The sequence below is a fragment of the Hyaloscypha bicolor genome, assembly GCF_002865645.1.
Source record: "Hyaloscypha bicolor E unplaced genomic scaffold K444scaffold_191, whole genome shotgun sequence".
Lineage (NCBI taxonomy): Eukaryota > Fungi > Ascomycota > Leotiomycetes > Helotiales > Hyaloscyphaceae > Hyaloscypha > Hyaloscypha bicolor.
The window spans coordinates 1,055,136-1,072,245 of NW_020194693.1; the positions used below are offsets into that span (position 1 = coordinate 1,055,136).

Below are 17,110 nucleotides of genomic sequence, written 5' to 3' on the forward strand. Positions count from 1 at the left end.
GAGTACTTTTCTTCCTTTTCTTTAATAACTTTATAACTATAACTCTAGAAGAAGAGTACTATATCTTAAATAAATAATATAAGTGCCCCCTTCCTCTCTGTAAAAGCTTATCTTATTTAAATAATATTCGGGGCTATAGCCGGCGTTTCAGTAAGATTTCACACCAAAAATTATCTCGTTTCAAGTAAAAGTGCCCTGCCTTAAATTACTTAATAACTATAACTCTAGCCTAAAAGTCCTCTTCTAAAAGGAAAGCCCCTGATGCCTCCTTTAATTTAAGCCTATTGTTAAGTCAATTGAAGACGTGGTTATTAAGATGTCGTAGGAAGTGGGCTTTGTAGTTTTGGTGTTCCGACCCGTTTTGGGCTCTCGCTTAAAATGCGATTTTGGCGATTGTTAAGGATGTCGCTGTAAAAAAAAGGGGTTCGCTTAATGTAGCGAACGCCACTTCATCTCCTGTACCCAAGACCATGGACCAATTTGGGACCGAGTCGACGCCTAAATCGTCCCTTCAACAAAATGAAGATAACTAACTGGCCACTGGTTTTCTAACACAGCCAGGGAGACTTGCTTCAGTCCATTTCCGAGGTTGAAATTTCTTGTTCATCTTCACATCAGAAAAGTTTGCCTTGCAACCTCTCAACCGCTTTTTATTCTCCACGATCGCATTCAGATACAGAAAATATGAACAACACCGTACCTGCCCAAAAATGCGACAAATTTGCAATAATCACACTTATTCATTGCCTTAGGCGGGATGAACCTCCTTCTAATGGTGGTCGTAATCGGCGTTGGATTTTAAGAAGGGACAGAGATGTGACGGGTCGAATAAGAGAATTGGAAGATACAAATAGGAAGCTCGAACTGAGGAAAGAGAAACTTGTCAGAGTTTGGGTTGAGTTGACATATGAGAGGGGTGCCAGCACCGTGGAGCTCCAGAGCCATCAAGTGGCAACGGTAGAGGCGGATGAGAAAAGGGAGCCGTTAAAGTTCGAACTGTCTAAGTGGGAATTAAATTGAAACCGGAAGGGGTTTTTTTAATAGTTCAGGAGTACGATGGACCGATTGTTCTCAGAGAGGGAAAAAGGATTTGATTCATTTTGCTCTGAGTGAAGCAAAAAAGGGGGGCGTTTCGTTTAAAGCAAGGTGGGGCTCGATGAGCAAGTGTTCCTAATTTTATATTCATTTATAGAGAACTTGTACCTTTCAGAATTCCAAATGTCAGAAACGCGATTGCACAATATTTAAACTCCGGAGCCAGTAGCTGAACCATAGTATCGCTTAAGTTGAACCATATTATCAGTAGCGAGAATACCCTTGTATTTTCCATAATATGGTTCAACTTCCCTCACCAAAAACCATACTGTATCTACTAGCTTTAATGATACATAGACACCAGTCCTCGTTCGCACCCTCCTTCTAACCCCGACTTCCTCCCAACGGCCCGCCAGGCATACTCCTAGCATATGCTTAACCTTTACTACTAAGAAATACATAAGTAAGTTAGAATATATCTTGCTTTATAATTATTATTACTCAAGCATATGCTTGGCATATAGAACCTATATACCTAGCATATGCTTTACCCTCATTACCAAGAAGCATATAAGTAAGTTAGAATATATCCTGCTTTATTATTACTATTAATCAAGCATATGCTCGGTATATAAAACCCATATGCTTAGCATATGCTTTACCTTTACTACTAAGAAGCAGTATATAAGTAAGTTAGAATACATCTTGCTTTATTATTATTATTACTCAAGTATATGCTCGGTATATAAAACCCATATACTTAGCATATGCTTTACTTTACTACTAAGAAGCATATAAGCAAGCTAGAAATCACCCTACTTTATTACTATCCGTAATATATACTCGGCATATGGAATCCATATGCCTAGCATATACTAACCCTAATCTATAGAGCATATGCAGAGTATAAGGAAAGCATATGCCTAAAATATAATGGCCACAAAACCTATTCATTTGCTCGGCTAGCTGTCTCGCTTCCTTAAGCGATACTATGGTTCAGCTAAATAAACGAGCATATGCAGAGTTTGATAATATGGTTCAACTTAAGCGATACTATGGTTCAGCTAAATAAACGAGCATATGCAGAGTTTGATAATATGGTTCAACTTAAGCGATACTATGGTTCAACTAAAACCCCTAAACTCCGAAATCTGTAGAAATCAACGTCACCATTATCCCCCCGCATTTAACCGAGGAGGGGGGTCCTGGCAAAAGTGGGGGTAGTATATAATAAATCTTTGGTAATGCAAGGTTGTTTTCTCCCTCTTAGGAAACTGATCTGTAGCGCATATAGGATTTTGTCGCGCATGTAGTTCCGTCGTTCGCAGGCAAGGTTTATTAATTGTATTAAATTGGTATTAATCCTGCCCACATTCCAATTGACCGGGGACAATACTTTCACCGCTCCAACGTCGAACAAACCGAGGTCGAAAAGCAATCCTCCACAGTTCGCAATGCCAATCTTTGTAATCACAGGAGCAAATCGTGGGCTTGGCCTCGAATTCTTTCGCCAACTCAGCACCGACTCCTCCAACACCATTCTGGCAGCAACACGATCTCTATCAGGAGATCTCGGCTCTCTAGAATCTCTCAAATCCAATGGCGCAACTCTCCATATCATCGAATGCGATACAGGATCACAAGACTCTATCGCGGCCTTCAGCAAGCAAGTGACTTCCATCCTCGGAGGACCAGAGAAGAAAATCGACTTCCTGCTCAACAATGCAGGCATCAATGCTACCCATTGGCAAACGAGCTTAACCTTGACGGCAGAATCTCTATCCAACCACATGAACGTCAATGTCATGGGTCCCGCCAAAACGGTGCAAGTTCTCGAGAGCCATTTGCAAAAAGGAAGCGTGGTCATGAATATGACATCCGGGCTCGGCTCACTGGCATACATTCGGACTAAGGATCTAGCAGAGTCTGCCGCGTATTCGATCTCGAAGGCGGCGCTTAACATGTTGACTATCCATCAAGCAAATAATCTGAAGGGCCAAGGTGTGGTTGTTGTGTGTGTTGACCGTAAGTGTTATTCTTACGGTATTTTGTTGTCTTCTTCTATGAGAGCTCAGAGCCTGGAGGCTTTACTGGAGACGGCATGATTGTTTGTCTCAGGAGCTTGTCCGCTGATCTCCCAGTTCAAGATCGTGAAGTATCCATACTAATTTGATGACAGCGGGGTGGGTGAAGACTGATATGGGAGGCACTGGGGCAGTGTTGGAAAAGGAAGAGAGTATTGGGGGAATGCTGAAGTGTTTGAGAGGCTTAAAAAGTACGGATTCAGGGAGATTTTTTGTTTATGATGGGTCGGAGAAAGGATGGTGAGAGGGAAACAGTTAGGCAATAGTATTGGGTCAAATCAGGGAAGAGATGCCTCTTGTTTTCATTAACACATTAATACTTTAGTTTCCTCACAGGTTGATTTCCTTCAGAATTCCTATTAGAACCATTCCAATGACCGTCAGCTTTGGAAATTATCCTATTTTAATTACATTCCACCCCCCTTTTATTTTTATTTTTATTGAAGTGTTAGGGTGGGGGGTTCTGGGGGTGAGCGAAAATCTGCCACATAAATTAGAAAAGATTATTTTCTACGACATCGACTCAAAATTCCGGGAATAGATTATGATAAAGACCTACTACCCTTCTTTTCCAAGGCTGATATATATCGCACTTCTTTAAATTCACTGGAAAAGTGGTTATTGTTTGTTTTTGAGCGAGGATTTTGGGTGGTCTTGAAGGAAACGTCGGCAAGTGCGGGGTAGATTGGCCCCGAAACTACCGAGAACTATAGGGCATCGAAGCCTGTAGCATGACCAAACTTCCACTGGGCAGAGAGTTGTCCCTGGATGTAAGACGGCGCGACTTGAAACGCTTCGCCAAGACTTCTACGTCAAATCGTGGTACCTCATAAAAATGTGCTCTTCCTCTAGCGTATCTCAACATCGTTTGGGGCAGATTGTTAATAAACCTCACAAACAGCAATGCGCCCCAGTCATATGTTGTCTCCATCATTTTAAAGCAGAAAATTGGCATCGTACCCCCTTCCCTACAATGTCCACTCCATATTCTCAAACGATCTGAACCCCGCGCCTCCTCCTCCGGCCCCCTCTTCCCTCCGATACAGAAGCAATCCACCTCATCCGCACGCATCCTGACGTATCAGTGTGGAAGCATGGCCCCAATTTTTACATAAACTCCCAATACTCCAACCCCTGGAGTTCCAACTAACAATTCCCTAGTACAGGCAACACCACCGACCCTATTTTCGTGACAGAAGAATGGATCCAACGCACTTTCGCCCCGGAAAACACATTCAATTTCCTGACCACGTTGCTTCCATCTCCTACATCTTTCAATAATGTAGATGGAACCGTGATCGGCTTCCTAGGCTTAAGGCTCATGGCCAGGACGTCTGTTGCTAGCATCGGCTATGAGATCTCTCCTTCCTACTGGAACAAAGGGTACCTCACTGAAGCGCTTTCCGGATTTCTCAGTGCTTATTGGAAAATACATCCTGAGGGATTGCAAGGCAGTAAATTGGATGAAAGCGGGAGAGTGTTCGTGGATGCGACTGCCCTGGAGAACAATGCTGCGAGCTTGAGGGTTCTTGAGAAGGCCGGGTTTGTTAGTGTTGGGCAAGAAACGGCGAAGGATTGGTATGGGGGACCGGATGTAGTTTTGAAGAGATGTAGGGTTTGGAAACCGGTGGAATAGTGGGGTAAGAGAGATGGCGGGGAAGGGGAAACGTCTGGGTATGGGGGCGCACTTGAGAGTCACAGAGGTGCCACGAAGGCTATAATTTTCCAATTTGTGCTCTGCATGGATAAGATGACTCAATTTCGTTTTTTGACCCCTATGCTGCTAAATAGAATGGTATGGATGTTCGAGATCTGCGAAGTATTTTGCCCTCTTGATCATTGTAGGAAAATATACACAAAGTCTTGATAGACCAAAGACATCCAAATCGACCACGCGGATGGGGCCGGATTCTGCTATTGTGCCGTTGAATGATGTTCGAGGCCGGCATGTGGTAGCCATCGATGCCTCGAGAGGATTCTAAGCCAGTATCTATTCGAGTACGGTGGTAAGACCTAGCACAGTCAGTAAAGTGGTAAAGTCAAACTTAATATGGTAGAAATATTGTGTTCTTGCACACCTGGAAAAGAATTTTGTATGGCAGGTGCTTTGTGAAAAATATATTCAACATGCAGCTCGCAGTAAATGCCAAGGCCACTTTGTTGAAGAAGGCATTGTCTGTCTCGCAACTGGAAGACACCCTGTTGCCGTCCGAGCCTTGGTTTCTGTCTCTGCAACCTTAATTTGCTCTTGGCTCGAAGTTAAGAAGATCAGTTGACGGGAAGCCGGTGAGGAGCCCGGGCATAAGTTGCAAGTTGACCGCTGTGTCGAGCTTCGAATTATTTCTCGATACGAAGGAGGTATCAACAAAGTGTGAACGGATATTTTCGTTCAGTAGCGTGAGGAGCCATGACTTGCTCCATGATTTCGAGGAAGTTGGGTCACAGATAGGTCGAAAAGCAGCCCAACTGCTTTAGTGAATCAAGCGAAACCTAAAGACCAGAAAAAGAACATTGACAGCATTCGCAGATGTGATGCGTAGCTTGCCCCCTAGTTTGAGCTCGAGAACAAAAAAATCTCTTCCAACGGGCATTTGACAGATGGAGGGAAATCTTGAGATTTTGCTTCGACTTCTTTTCCTTTCCCGAGCTCACAATGCGTCTCATTTGATTCACAAACTTTAGTGTTACATGCTATGAAACACAACCCCATGAGAAAGCCATCCCTAATGCTTGGCTGTGGGAGTCACAAAAGCTCACCAATCTCCGGTGACCCACGTCGGGCTGCAAATGCATCTGAGTCTGTTGCTGTTCGACCTGACCCCCTTTTCGTTTACAGCCACGCTTAGGCAACATTTTGGAACCAACCCGGACACGATTGATAAGCTTCGAACGGTCCGTCTGAAGCGTAGCAAGCCATCAACTTCGAAATATTATAGCACCTTAAACACTGGGAACATTTATACTTACGCATATTTAAGCACCTAATTGAGCCTGTTACATAATTGAGTGACCCATAAAGTGATGGCCGCTTGAACGCAGAGCATGGTTGTGTGATAATTTTCTTTTCGCCTTAGAAATAAACAACACCATGCGTTTACGCTCGTCATTTCGATCCTGTGAGATGTTCTGTTGAAGATCGTTCTCTGAGCCTCTGTGTTAGTACCCCTAGGCGGTGATGGGGTCGCTTCGGAAAGCAGTTCAGTCAAGGTGCTGGCAACCTCGCCGAGTACGACAGGGAAGTTCAGCTTGCCCAGGTCTCGATGCCTTCGGGAAATGTTTTTCATTCATTTGCCAACATTTCCGTGAATAAAATGCTGTTCACTAATATCAAAATATAGTTCGCAGAGGCTTCGAGTTCCAAATTAGGACAATGGTGATCTGAGCCGAGGAAACCCTCCACTTATGGAAGGGCTGAAACAGGCTTTGGACTCATTTCTTGGTCCCGGGGTTTTCATCTGAAAAATAACCTAAATTAATAGCGATATCGTTTCTATTGGTTCTTATGCTAAAATTATTTTTAAATATTAGCAGTGCGAGTTCTCATTACAAAACGCGGAGTAACGGTTGCACCGTCGTTGGTGCGGATGAGCCCCTTTTCCAGGGCTTAAGGCTGGCTCGCTTAAAACGCCACTCTGCTCTCCTTCGGGTGGTTTTCGGATCAGGAAATCGCTTGGACGGGTACCTGAATCCGTATGCGGGCTCGGGAGCAAAAGAATGAAGCGCTCCGATGGACTGCAGTAAACGAAATATGCATCCATCCCCTTCGTTTTGGACTGCATAATTTTATGAACATACAACTGCGGTGACCAGTCAGAGAACGGTGTTCCTGGATCTTCGCCAAGAACGGCCCCGTTATTGGCCAAATTTGGTTACAGGAAGAGGAGAGCACAGCCCCATGTGTCCAAGAGTCTGGTGCCATCAAAGTCTCTATTGAAACAGGTTTTCTCAAAAGCCTCAAAAGCCTGTCATGCAATTTCACTGTTGTATATAGCCTGTTCTTCCTTCCTCAAAGTAAAAGCTTTTCTATCCATCAGTTGTTAATTCGTTCATTTTCAGCATCACGGTCTTTACCCATTAATTTCAACTCGTCACTCATTTAGAAAAATACCTCAATACCTTATCTTTCAACCGCAAAGATGTTCCACAAATCCCTCGGTGAACTGGCAGTCATTGCCTCCAGCGTCTTGGTAGCGACAGCTCAACTTACCCCTCTTCCTGCTCCCTTGCATCCAGAACTTATCATCTTTTCCCCTCCCATGATCGAGAATCAGGACTACGACATCAAGATCGATCCAACGTTTATGGAGCACGTCAAGACACTGGACACGATTGATCAGCCACTCGGTTCGGGAGAGTGCATGGTACCCGGACCGGACGGCACCAACCAGGGACTCGGTCTCGGCGGTTTGTTGCTCTTCTTCACCGTGGAATATAACTGACGCAAACCACAGACCTCGATGTCGACTTTGGTGGTTATCCTGGCTATACCATCCAGTGTGAGAAATGAGTAGAGTAGAGTAGAGTAGTGGGCCCTACTCATATTCTACTCAAGTTTTTTTCTCACTACTCATACTTTACTCAATACTCTACTCAACTACTCTAGAATATTCTTGAGTAGTTGAGTAGTATGCACGTGATGCTACACGTGACATGCTAACCCAATTGGGTAAGGCTCCGGGGTGGCCCGAGTCTAGCGCCACTGCACTGCCCAATCAAGTAGTGGCAAGGCTTAGTAAGCAAGGTAGAACCTTAATATATTCTTAGGCTTCCTTAGCTATTAAGGGCAAACTCTTCTCTCAAGGTACTCTTATTATTTAAATTATATAATAGACTTAATAAGAGTACTATTAAGATAATATCTTATTTAAAAAGCTGGGAGTTATTTAAAGACGAATTAGAAGAAGTAAAAGGAGAAGAAAAAAAGCAGGAAAAGAAAGATTTCGAGGAAGGAAATCTGGTTTTTATAGAAGAAAAGTAGTATTTAAGTAGCCTTATATAAGCTCAAGCTTAAATTATATAGTACTGCTTAATAGGTACCTTATTTATTTATTAATAATTAAATGAACATTAATTTTCTATATTCACGTGACTTACACGTGACTACTCTTGAGTTACTCTTGAGTAGTACTCTACTCTACTCTACTCAAGTACCATATTACGCTACTCAAACTCTACTCTACTCTACTCAAGACTACTCTTGAGTAGCTTGAGTAGCTTGAGTATTTTTTGCTCACACTGATACCATCCCATCTGGTAACACTTTTGACAATGCCTGTTGTGTGTTCTACTTGGTCACCGCAAACACCCCATTCCCGGAAGCCTACGTCGCCATTTCCGAGCCATGGGCAATCTTCAAGAAGGATCCCGGGTCAAACTTCACCAATCCGTGCGCTGTCTCGAAGACAGTCAGCTCCAGCTCGTTCTATGTAACACCAACAACTCTGCCAACCATTTCATCTACCACCGCCAACGTTACTTACCCAACCACCAGCATTGCTTCCTACACAACCTCCACTGTCTACACCACGTTCATCCATACAGTCACCGATTGCCCCAAGACTGTGACCGACTGCCCTGCACGTTATACATCCGTTGTCACTGACGTGATTGCCCTATACACCACCGTGTGCCCAGTCACAGCAAAGCATACCCCACCAGCATACACAACCACAACCTCGACAATTTACGATACTTCTATCTACACCGTCACCGAGTGCCCAAAATCAGTCTACTGCCCCGACCACTACAAGACGGTTATCACTTCTGTTTACCCAGTGTCCACAACTGTGTGCGTCGTCCCCGTCATGACTGAGGCAGTTTACTACCCGACATACCCGACGTCAACGATCAGTACCTACGCTGCGGTGAGGTACACGCCAACTTACAGTGCCAGCTTGGCTCAGTTCACGGGAGGTGCTGAGTCGGCGCACAACTCAGTTGGGATTATGGGGGCCGGTCTTGCCGCCGTGATGGGTCTGGCCTTGGCTTTGTGATTGTGTTTCTCAATAAGGGCCATTAACTGACCCAGTGATTTTATATCTTGGGTGGATAGGGTGATGAGACATGGCATCAAGGCTAGCCTGGGGAAGAGGAGTGTTGGGGGAGGGTGCGTTAACCGTCGCGTTTGTTTTACACACTACCTTTTCTTGTAATAATCAACCTTTCGGCTCTCTGCAATAATGCGGATTGCACGTTTTCAATTCATTTCCCCTACACTACTCACTGTTGTTGCTGGAACTGTCGAGCGCGCGAAGTTTCACTTCAATTCTGTCCAGGACATTCGAAGGCGATTCACAAAGTGTCTATCATCTGCACCTCCACACCCCCATGAATTATGTTCGATTTTGACGTCACGGCTGAATTTATGTTGATTCGAAGTTCTCGTTTCCACGCTGCGAAGTTGCTAGCTGCACAGAGTAGAGCAACCTCACCATCGTTGTATGACTTCAAGTTTTATTCGAAATCACTTGTAAAATCTTCTGAAACCCAGTTTAGCTTCTCAAACTGTGTGCGGGCGAATTGTGATAGGATGAGATTTCTAGCTGTGGTATACTTGTAAAGTGAGGTCGAAGGGGTCTTGCGAGACAAGAAATTGTCGCTAGAAACACGGACTCATCAGAGGCAATGAGGGGCAAGCGCGGGGTCCAGTTCCCTGAGATTGCGCGGATTACGCGAAAAGGAGCCTGAAAGAACGCATAAAGAGGAAGAAAGACCCTATTCTGTGTCTTTTAAGGTAAGATCTCCCTGGGCTCGCATGTTCGCAAAGGCAGAATGATATCCATGATAGACATTCTTTTATGCCGCTTCACTCTCTTATCATTTCCAAGTTTTTGGCCTCTGTGGCCGAGTACTGGTATTTTTGGAGGGCGTCTCCAACACCCCTGCAGCATTGAGGCTGTGCCTCCTTGTGTTGCAGACCCGAGAGCCGAACGTTGGAAACCGGGGTAAATGCAGGACCTGAGATGAGATCGTGGGGTTGCACCAGCTTCCTTTTCAACGCATCTCATCTTTATCATCCTTTACTCGCCCACTATCATCCTCTAATCATAGTAATTGTCTAAGTGTGGCAGGCTCTGACTCGGGCCTTGGAACCATGGCCCTTTGCGCCACCTGTCGAGACTTCGACATCAAGAAATTCAACTCTGCATCAAACACTCAATCCTTCGAGCTCACGCTCGTAGCCATCGCGGCCTCGGAAGGCTGTCCCTTTTGCAAATTCATATACGCGAATAAACCTGCCCATAATGTAGCATGGGAAATGAGTACTTTAAGGGTGTATTTCAAGATGTTGACTCCGCCTGATGTTGGATATGATATGTTGCCGCCAGGACCTGGATTGCGGTTCACGCAACTGCAGGTTTGGGTAGGAGGCAAGGAATCTCTTGTTAAAGGGAGGTATCGTAAGGAGTTTAGATTGGTTTCGGATCCAGGTATGTGCCTAATTGCAAAAGTGCATTGTATATGATAATAATATGCTCACGTGAAATAGGTAGTGCAGCTGAACTAAGTGGAGATATCCCACGAGCGTATATTGGGAATACTTCGGATTCGGAATATCAGTTCAATGTTCTGAGGCAATGGCTAGTGGATTGTCAATCGCGGTCTCATTTTGCTTGCAACACGACGATCTCCGGAGATGTCTTGATCGATGATAATTATCACGTACCTTTGCCTTCACGCTTAATAAGCGTGGGGTATCCTGGCGATAAAATGGTTTATTTGCGGGACACTGGGGGAGAGAAAGGTGCTTACATTACTCTAAGTTATGTCTGGGGTGGACCAGGAAGGATACCGAAGACTACTTATTCAAATATCGCAGAGAGGAAAGGCGGCATCTTGGTCTCGAGCTTGCCAAAGACGTTCCAGGATGTTATCATCATTACCAGGAAGTTGAATGTACCTTATGTATGGATAGACGCCCTCTGCATCATCCAAGACGACGAGAAAGACTGGGCTCGACAAGCGGGCCAGTTGTCTAGGATATACCAGTTTTCTCTTTTCACCGTGGCAGCTACCGGAGCGGAAGATACGAGCAGAGGATGCTTCTTGGACCGAGTGCCGACATCTGTCGAGATTGTCCCTGTGATAAGCCTCCCATATCGAACGAAAGAAGGCGTTGTTTCGGGGCGGTTCATGGTATTTGAGCAGCACAAGACATTCGCAGAAGAGTATGACCGCTTTGTTGAGAAAAGCCCCTTGCTGAAACGGGGTTGGGTATTCCAGGAACGAGTGCTTTCGAGACGAATGGTTCACTATACCAAAGGGAAGATTTTCTTCGAGTGTAGGACACATAGATTTATGAATGAGTGTCAGGAGGGTGTGGGCAAAGGCGAGACCCAGCTGGGATTCTGGGGGCCAGAGATCAAGGCGGGAACGATGTTTCCAAAGAAGGATCAGAATCCGTTCGACTCTACTCTCATGGGTCGTTGGTATATGGCTATCAAAATTTACTCGCAGTTAAGGTTGACGAAGACAAGTGATAAACTTGCTGCAGTCGCGGGAGTTGCGAGGGAATTTCAGATGTTGTTCTCAAAAGAGAGAGAGGCGGCTGGGAAAACAAGCAGAGATGGTTCGGCATTGCATACACCGCTTTATGTTTCGGGTCTCTGGTCTCATGATCTCCTGTATGGTCTATCGTGGTATCCGTCTAAGCCTCCGAAGCTGTGTATTGCGGGCAACAAAGTTCCTTCATGGTCTTGGGCGAGTTGGCATACCCCAATCGAATGGCCGGGAGTCATGACCTTCAAACCCGAATGCAGGATCATTGTTCCAGAAATGCTAGAACAGTACAAGAGGATTGAGCCGAGTTCCGTGAAGTCGAGGCAGGGGGTGAAAAGCTCTGAACTTTCGAACTTCGAAGCGGACCTTCCACGAGGAATCACTTTGGACACAACAATGTCCTTTCTTTCGGAGCTCCAGGTCACTGGAAAGATCCGAGAAGTGTGGAGGAGACCTCAAAATGCCAATTGTCTAACAAATGATGAGAGAAAGGAGTTCTCTGATGCTTCGGAAATGGGTGTGGTGGAGAGGCACTGGTTGCAGTACTGCCATGCAGTGTATTTTGAGAAAAATGCAGCTAAGCCTGCCGGCTATGGTTGTTTTGAGGATCATTGGCTTGCAAAGAGCGTGGAATTATTTCGTTGGGAAGAGACTGGCGCTGCACTGAATGGAGGACTCGACGAAGCTGAAGCTACAGCTTTGTTGCTGTCGTTGAAGGATAAAGGTTTGGGGAACAACAGATCTGCACCAATCAACCAGACTGGCGATGATTTGGAACATGCGATTGCGGCGTCGTTGGGGAAAGCAGCTTCAAAGAAAGGCGTACCTCACCAGGCTGACTTGGATGAAGAGTTTAATGACCAGTTGGCAATTGCTCTTATGTTGTCTGCTGAAGAGAGTTCAATGAGTAAAATTCCGAGTGGCGGGGCGGAAGATGCTCAGCTGGCACAGATGTCATGTCAAGTGGCGGACGCTGATGAGAGTACAAACAACCTCGAGCAACCTTCACCCTCGATAGATGCGAACACGAAGATGGCTAACAACGCTCATCTTACAGAAGAGCCATCAGAAGAGGCTATTCTCGCAAGAAACAACGAAATTAAAGAACTAGTGCCTTCGCTCCCAAACACCAATACCAATCACCACGCAGTAGGCGGAAAGAACAAGCAGTTAGCAGTCATTGAGGAGAACCCTCACTCAGTGCCAACTATTTAAGAGGACTTCGTCGCCTTGGAACACTCCATCAACCACCAACCTCCAGAACAATTACTTCAAGATTCGAAAGGAAAACAAAAATCCGTCCCCGATACCCCAACCACGACCAACCACCAACCACCACAAATCCCATCCCGAACCTCCTCATCCCAACCACCGAGCTCAACCCAACCACCTGCCCCAAATCTTCAATCGTCAAGACCACAAACGTCAGCAAACGACCTCCCACAAATTCCGGCAAAGCTCCATTTCCTCCCCCTCTACTCCACACGCGCAACTGGGTCTCTAAGTTACCTCGGACTTTCAGCAACAGTGTACACAGTCCTTTTTCTCAGGGAAGCCGGAGAGAGAGAAGGGAGGAGAGCGTTTGAGAGGGTTGGTGTGGGGAAGGTTATTGAGAAATCTATCTTTGGGAAGGGGGAGGCGGAGACGGTGGTGCTTGTGTAAGTAGTGTGGAAAGGATGGAATCCAGTACTGTAGAGAATCATTGGTTGAATGCTGAATGGGATTGTTAAGAAATATACAGTGGATGCGGATGACCTTGAATGTTTTGGAAGTGCATGGTCAAAGAGGGAAGTTATCGATTTCGGTGAGAACTCTAAGTGAAATGAATGCCGACTATTTGCAAAAGCGATGAGTAATTAAAACAAACGTTCGATGTACAACAAATTTGCAAGTGGCAAAGGGGAAGAGTGGTTGTGGTGTGCTTGTTTGATGAAGGTGAATCGGTGGTTTGAAAAGGAGTCTTCTCGCTTGCAGCCCCTGAATATTTAGCGAGAAGAGATGGAAGTTGGCGACGTCTTCTCATCAGGAAAAGACTTCGCGAAATGTAAGCCATCAAGAGTCATTGAGGATCCTACCATTAGATTCATGGAACATAAGGTGCTTGGGAGATGGTCCGTTGGTTTAGCGTCATTTGTATTCTAACATCTATGCTGCCGTGGTTCTATCTACGGGTTCATCATCATCGTCATCATCACTGCCAGCTTGCAGCTCCACCTCCCCATCCATCATCTTCTGCCACTGATCTGCAAACTCCCTCATTCCCGTCTCCCCACCTGCACTCGCCTGAACCACCTCCCTCGGGAGTTTATGCGCACTATACTGCGGACTAGCAAAGCAATACGCCTCTGGATCATCTTTCCTCACAAATCTAATCTCCGGCTTCCATTCCACTTCCTCCACATCTACATCATCCTGCATATCCTCATCGCTGCTGAGATCCAGACTCTCCAGTAGCGGTAGATCCACTCCCGAGTCTGGGATACCCAGTAACGGTTTCGGGAGCGGCATCGTAAGAAGCTCTAACCAGGAAAATAACAAGGGATCCGTTCGTGGCGCCCATGGATTGATATCCATCAATCGAACCTTATCATAAGGTTCCGGCAGATAGATATCAAACACAAAATTGCCATCCGGAAACGTGCTCTTCAATGTCTTCTCGAAGTATTTCAGTATCACCTCCCTCAACTGCTCTTTCATCGGGAACAAGAACTCAAAATGATTGAGATCCCGCTGACAAATCCCTATCACCCTCCTTTCTCGTACGAAACAGCGGAATTCACAAGATGGGTTGACTTTAAACCACTTCCTGAGCACCAACACGTATTTTATGTCTTCTTTTGTCAAAGATTCCTCTTCATCCTCTTCGCACCCATCAAAAACATGCTCCAAATCATGCGTTACGAAATCTGAGCTCTTGAGTAACAAATAAATATCATTCGGCGTTGCACACTCCATGCTATTTTTCTTCATGCTAATCCATGTTGCGTCTTTCGGCGCGGACCAATTTAGCTTTGGTGCTACCAGGCCGCCGAGCTCATGGATGGTTTCTTTGATGGCTTGGTGGATTGTGGGGAAGGAGAGCGAGGGGTCGGGATCGGGATCAGAGTCCCAGTCAGAGGAGGTAGAGGAGGAGGGGTTGTACGTTGAGGGAGGTGGGAAGGTGGGTGTTTCTGAGGGGAGGATTATGCCGTCCTCGCGGAGGTAGGAGAGGAATTGTGGCGTGAGGGGGATGATTCGGGATTTGAGGGCTGAGGAGCGGTATATTTGGGTTCGTTAGCTGTTATTCCGCATAGTCGGGGGGAGTGTGCTTACTTTGAGTGCCAGTAGTCGTAAGAGCAGTGTAGGATATGCGATTTCTTGACTGGTTCGAAGGGGAGTCTAGTGAGGGGTTGTGGCTCGGGCTGTGGACCGTCTACTGGATCTAAAGCTGGCATCTTTGCGTTGATGAACGAACTCTCAAGAGCAAGCCACAAGATTAAGGGAATATTTGAGCTCGTAGAGGGGAATCTCCGATTTCAATTTCTAGCTTTTAGGAGGTTGAGTCATTCCAAAGTGAAGCTCGACGAGGGGCAATTAAAATACTGCCACGCTAGCCACACCGCCTGTGATACTTTCCCGCCATCACCAGAACCTTCAGCCTTCTTCCAACCCCAGTTCCCCACCACCGATTCCCCGTACCTACACACTTTACGAACCAAAACCATGTCCTCAAACGTTGGTCTCAGTACCCCAAGAGGCAGCGGCACATCCGGCTATGTCCAGCGCAACCTCGCACACCTCAAGCCCCGCGATTACGGCAAGCCTTACTCGACAGACCTCGAAAGCTTAAAGCACCGGCAACGGCAACCTGACAAGGAGATCTTGGAACACGATAGGAAGCGCGATGTTGAGGTTAAGGTTTTCGAGTTAAGAGATCGGTTGGAAGATGAAGGGTATGTCTTGCTCCCCACCCCAGTCTCTTCCACTCCCTCTTTTGATTAGGAAACGTGGGCTAATCAGAGTATTACAGTGTCGACGAAGAAGAAATTGAAGCCCAAACAGACGCACTGAGAAAGAAGCTACTGAAAGAGAGTGAGAGGGGCGGTGGACCAGGCAAGAAAGGGCTCAAGATGCATCAGGTACATGAGCTGGCGGAGGCGAAGATTAAGCAGGATGATAGGTTTCGGAACGCGTTGGGGATTAGGAAGGATTATGTGGAGGGGGGCCATTGGAAGAAGCAGGAGGAGAAGTTGAAGGCTGCTGCGGAGAAGGAGAGCCAGGCGAAGGATGAGGAGAAGTGAGGATTGGGGATGGAGCTATGGTGTGCATTGTTAGGTTTGGTGTTTGGCGTTTCTGGATGCATAAGGGGGACATTTGAGGGGCTTCGGGAATTAGGGACGTGGAGTCTGTCATACGGAGCCTCTGCTGTCTTGAGCGATAACACGCTGAAGGTGCGAACGAATCCCGGATTTCTTTTTGTCATACCAGTCTAAGTACCTCACAGTTTATGCCTCTTCTCCCCACTCGCAATCTTCCTGAACTCCTCCTGTGGAATTCCCGCGTTAAATCTCTCCAACCCAGCAAAAACCTCCGCCACCCCCTGCGCATCCAACACATCTCTCTCCGGCTTGCGAATCAACGCCTTAATCTTCGTCAAACTATCACCAATCAAATGATCCCCCAGTCGATTCTCAATCTCCTCAAACACCAACCGCTGAAACTTCTCCTCTTCTCCTCTCCCACAATCGAAAATCTTGTTCACAAATCCCACCTGGAGGAGTTCTTCGGATGTGATGCGCTTGCTCATGATGAGCGCTTCGTTCGCTTTGCTGATCCCAAGGCGTTGGACGAATGCTCGTGAGGCGCCGCCTTCCGCGACGAGTCCGAGTGAAGAGAATGGCGTTAGGAGGAAGGTGTGAGGGACGCAGTAGATGAAATCTGAGAAGGCGATGAGGGCGGCGGATAGACCGATTGCGGGGCCGTTGAGAGCTGTGACGAGGATCTTGGGGTGGGTGTAGAAGGCGTGTGTGATATTGAGGTTGTTGGCGACGAAGTTGCGGAGCCAGTGACGCGCGAGATCCGTTCCTTCCGGTTGCGACCTGGAGATGGATACATCGGCGCCGCTGAGTTCTGTTAGTAGTGGCCTTGTCAATGAAGTACCAGCCACTTACGCTGAGAAATATCGTCCTGGAAATATGTCAGTATCGGTCAATGCTTCCACGGAGACTGAGACATACCTTTCCCAGTCAATACTGTAACAAACACCTCCTCATGCTCAGAAACCTCTCTCAAGAACTTAGCAATCAGGTAATAACCATCTTGATCTAAAGCATTCAACTTCTCCACATTATCGATCGTGATAATGGCAATCTTGCCCGTATATTCAAGCGTGACTGGTCCCGCCATCTTATCCCAAAGTCTCAATTGAAGTTCGCAAAAGAGTTTAGATGGATATCAAGAGAGATTGGGACGTTGGTGAGAGTGAAGTTCACTGGGAGGACTGTGGGGTAAAA

General features: G+C 46.3%; 7 protein-coding genes across 7 annotated transcripts; 5 read left to right on the forward strand and 2 right to left on the reverse strand.

Annotated features, from left to right (window-relative positions):
• Window positions 1–2,316: 2,316 nt before the first annotated feature.
• K444DRAFT_605601 (NAD(P)-binding protein) lies at window positions 2,317–3,527 on the forward strand. Its single transcript, XM_024878865.1, has 2 exons — window positions 2,317–3,060; window positions 3,215–3,527. The coding sequence occupies exons 1-2, from the start codon at window positions 2,490–2,492 to the stop codon at window positions 3,361–3,363; spliced, it is 720 nt and encodes a 239-aa protein (XP_024726319.1). The 5' UTR covers window positions 2,317–2,489; the 3' UTR covers window positions 3,364–3,527.
• A 479-nt stretch (window positions 3,528–4,006) lies between these two features.
• K444DRAFT_622976 (uncharacterized protein) lies at window positions 4,007–4,996 on the forward strand. The gene has a single exon (XM_024882207.1). The coding sequence runs from the start codon at window positions 4,441–4,443 to the stop codon at window positions 4,753–4,755; it is 315 nt and encodes a 104-aa protein (XP_024726320.1). The 5' UTR covers window positions 4,007–4,440; the 3' UTR covers window positions 4,756–4,996.
• A 2,259-nt stretch (window positions 4,997–7,255) lies between these two features.
• Window positions 7,256–9,112, forward strand: K444DRAFT_638905 (uncharacterized protein; the record flags this gene model as incomplete). Its single annotated transcript, XM_024884317.1, has 2 exons — window positions 7,256–7,523; window positions 8,439–9,112. 2 exons carry the CDS (start codon window positions 7,256–7,258, stop codon window positions 9,110–9,112), a joined length of 942 nt encoding a protein of 313 aa, XP_024726321.1.
• Window positions 9,113–10,212: 1,100 nt separating this feature from the next.
• On the forward strand, window positions 10,213–12,833 carry K444DRAFT_638906 (HET-domain-containing protein; the record flags this gene model as incomplete). Its single annotated transcript, XM_024884318.1, has 2 exons — window positions 10,213–10,549; window positions 10,609–12,833. The coding sequence occupies 2 exons, from the start codon at window positions 10,213–10,215 to the stop codon at window positions 12,831–12,833; spliced, it is 2,562 nt and encodes an 853-aa protein (XP_024726322.1).
• Window positions 12,834–13,732: 899 nt separating this feature from the next.
• Window positions 13,733–15,142, reverse strand: K444DRAFT_622978 (D123-domain-containing protein). Its single transcript, XM_024882208.1, has 2 exons — window positions 14,937–15,142; window positions 13,733–14,886 (listed from the first exon to the last, which is right to left on the reverse strand). The coding sequence occupies exons 1-2, from the start codon at window positions 15,050–15,052 to the stop codon at window positions 13,764–13,766; spliced, it is 1,239 nt and encodes a 412-aa protein (XP_024726323.1). The 5' UTR covers window positions 15,053–15,142; the 3' UTR covers window positions 13,733–13,763.
• Window positions 15,143–15,270: 128 nt separating this feature from the next.
• K444DRAFT_658001 (cwf21-domain-containing protein) lies at window positions 15,271–16,183 on the forward strand. Its single transcript, XM_024886208.1, has 2 exons — window positions 15,271–15,550; window positions 15,628–16,183. Exons 1-2 carry the CDS (start codon window positions 15,321–15,323, stop codon window positions 15,896–15,898), a joined length of 501 nt encoding a protein of 166 aa, XP_024726324.1. The 5' UTR covers window positions 15,271–15,320; the 3' UTR covers window positions 15,899–16,183.
• Window positions 15,965–17,083, reverse strand: K444DRAFT_671037 (ClpP/crotonase). Its single transcript, XM_024887702.1, has 3 exons — window positions 16,835–17,083; window positions 16,769–16,784; window positions 15,965–16,720 (listed from the first exon to the last, which is right to left on the reverse strand). Exons 1-3 carry the CDS (start codon window positions 17,001–17,003, stop codon window positions 16,096–16,098), a joined length of 810 nt encoding a protein of 269 aa, XP_024726325.1. The 5' UTR covers window positions 17,004–17,083; the 3' UTR covers window positions 15,965–16,095.
• Between the last annotated feature and the right edge of the window lie 27 nt (window positions 17,084–17,110).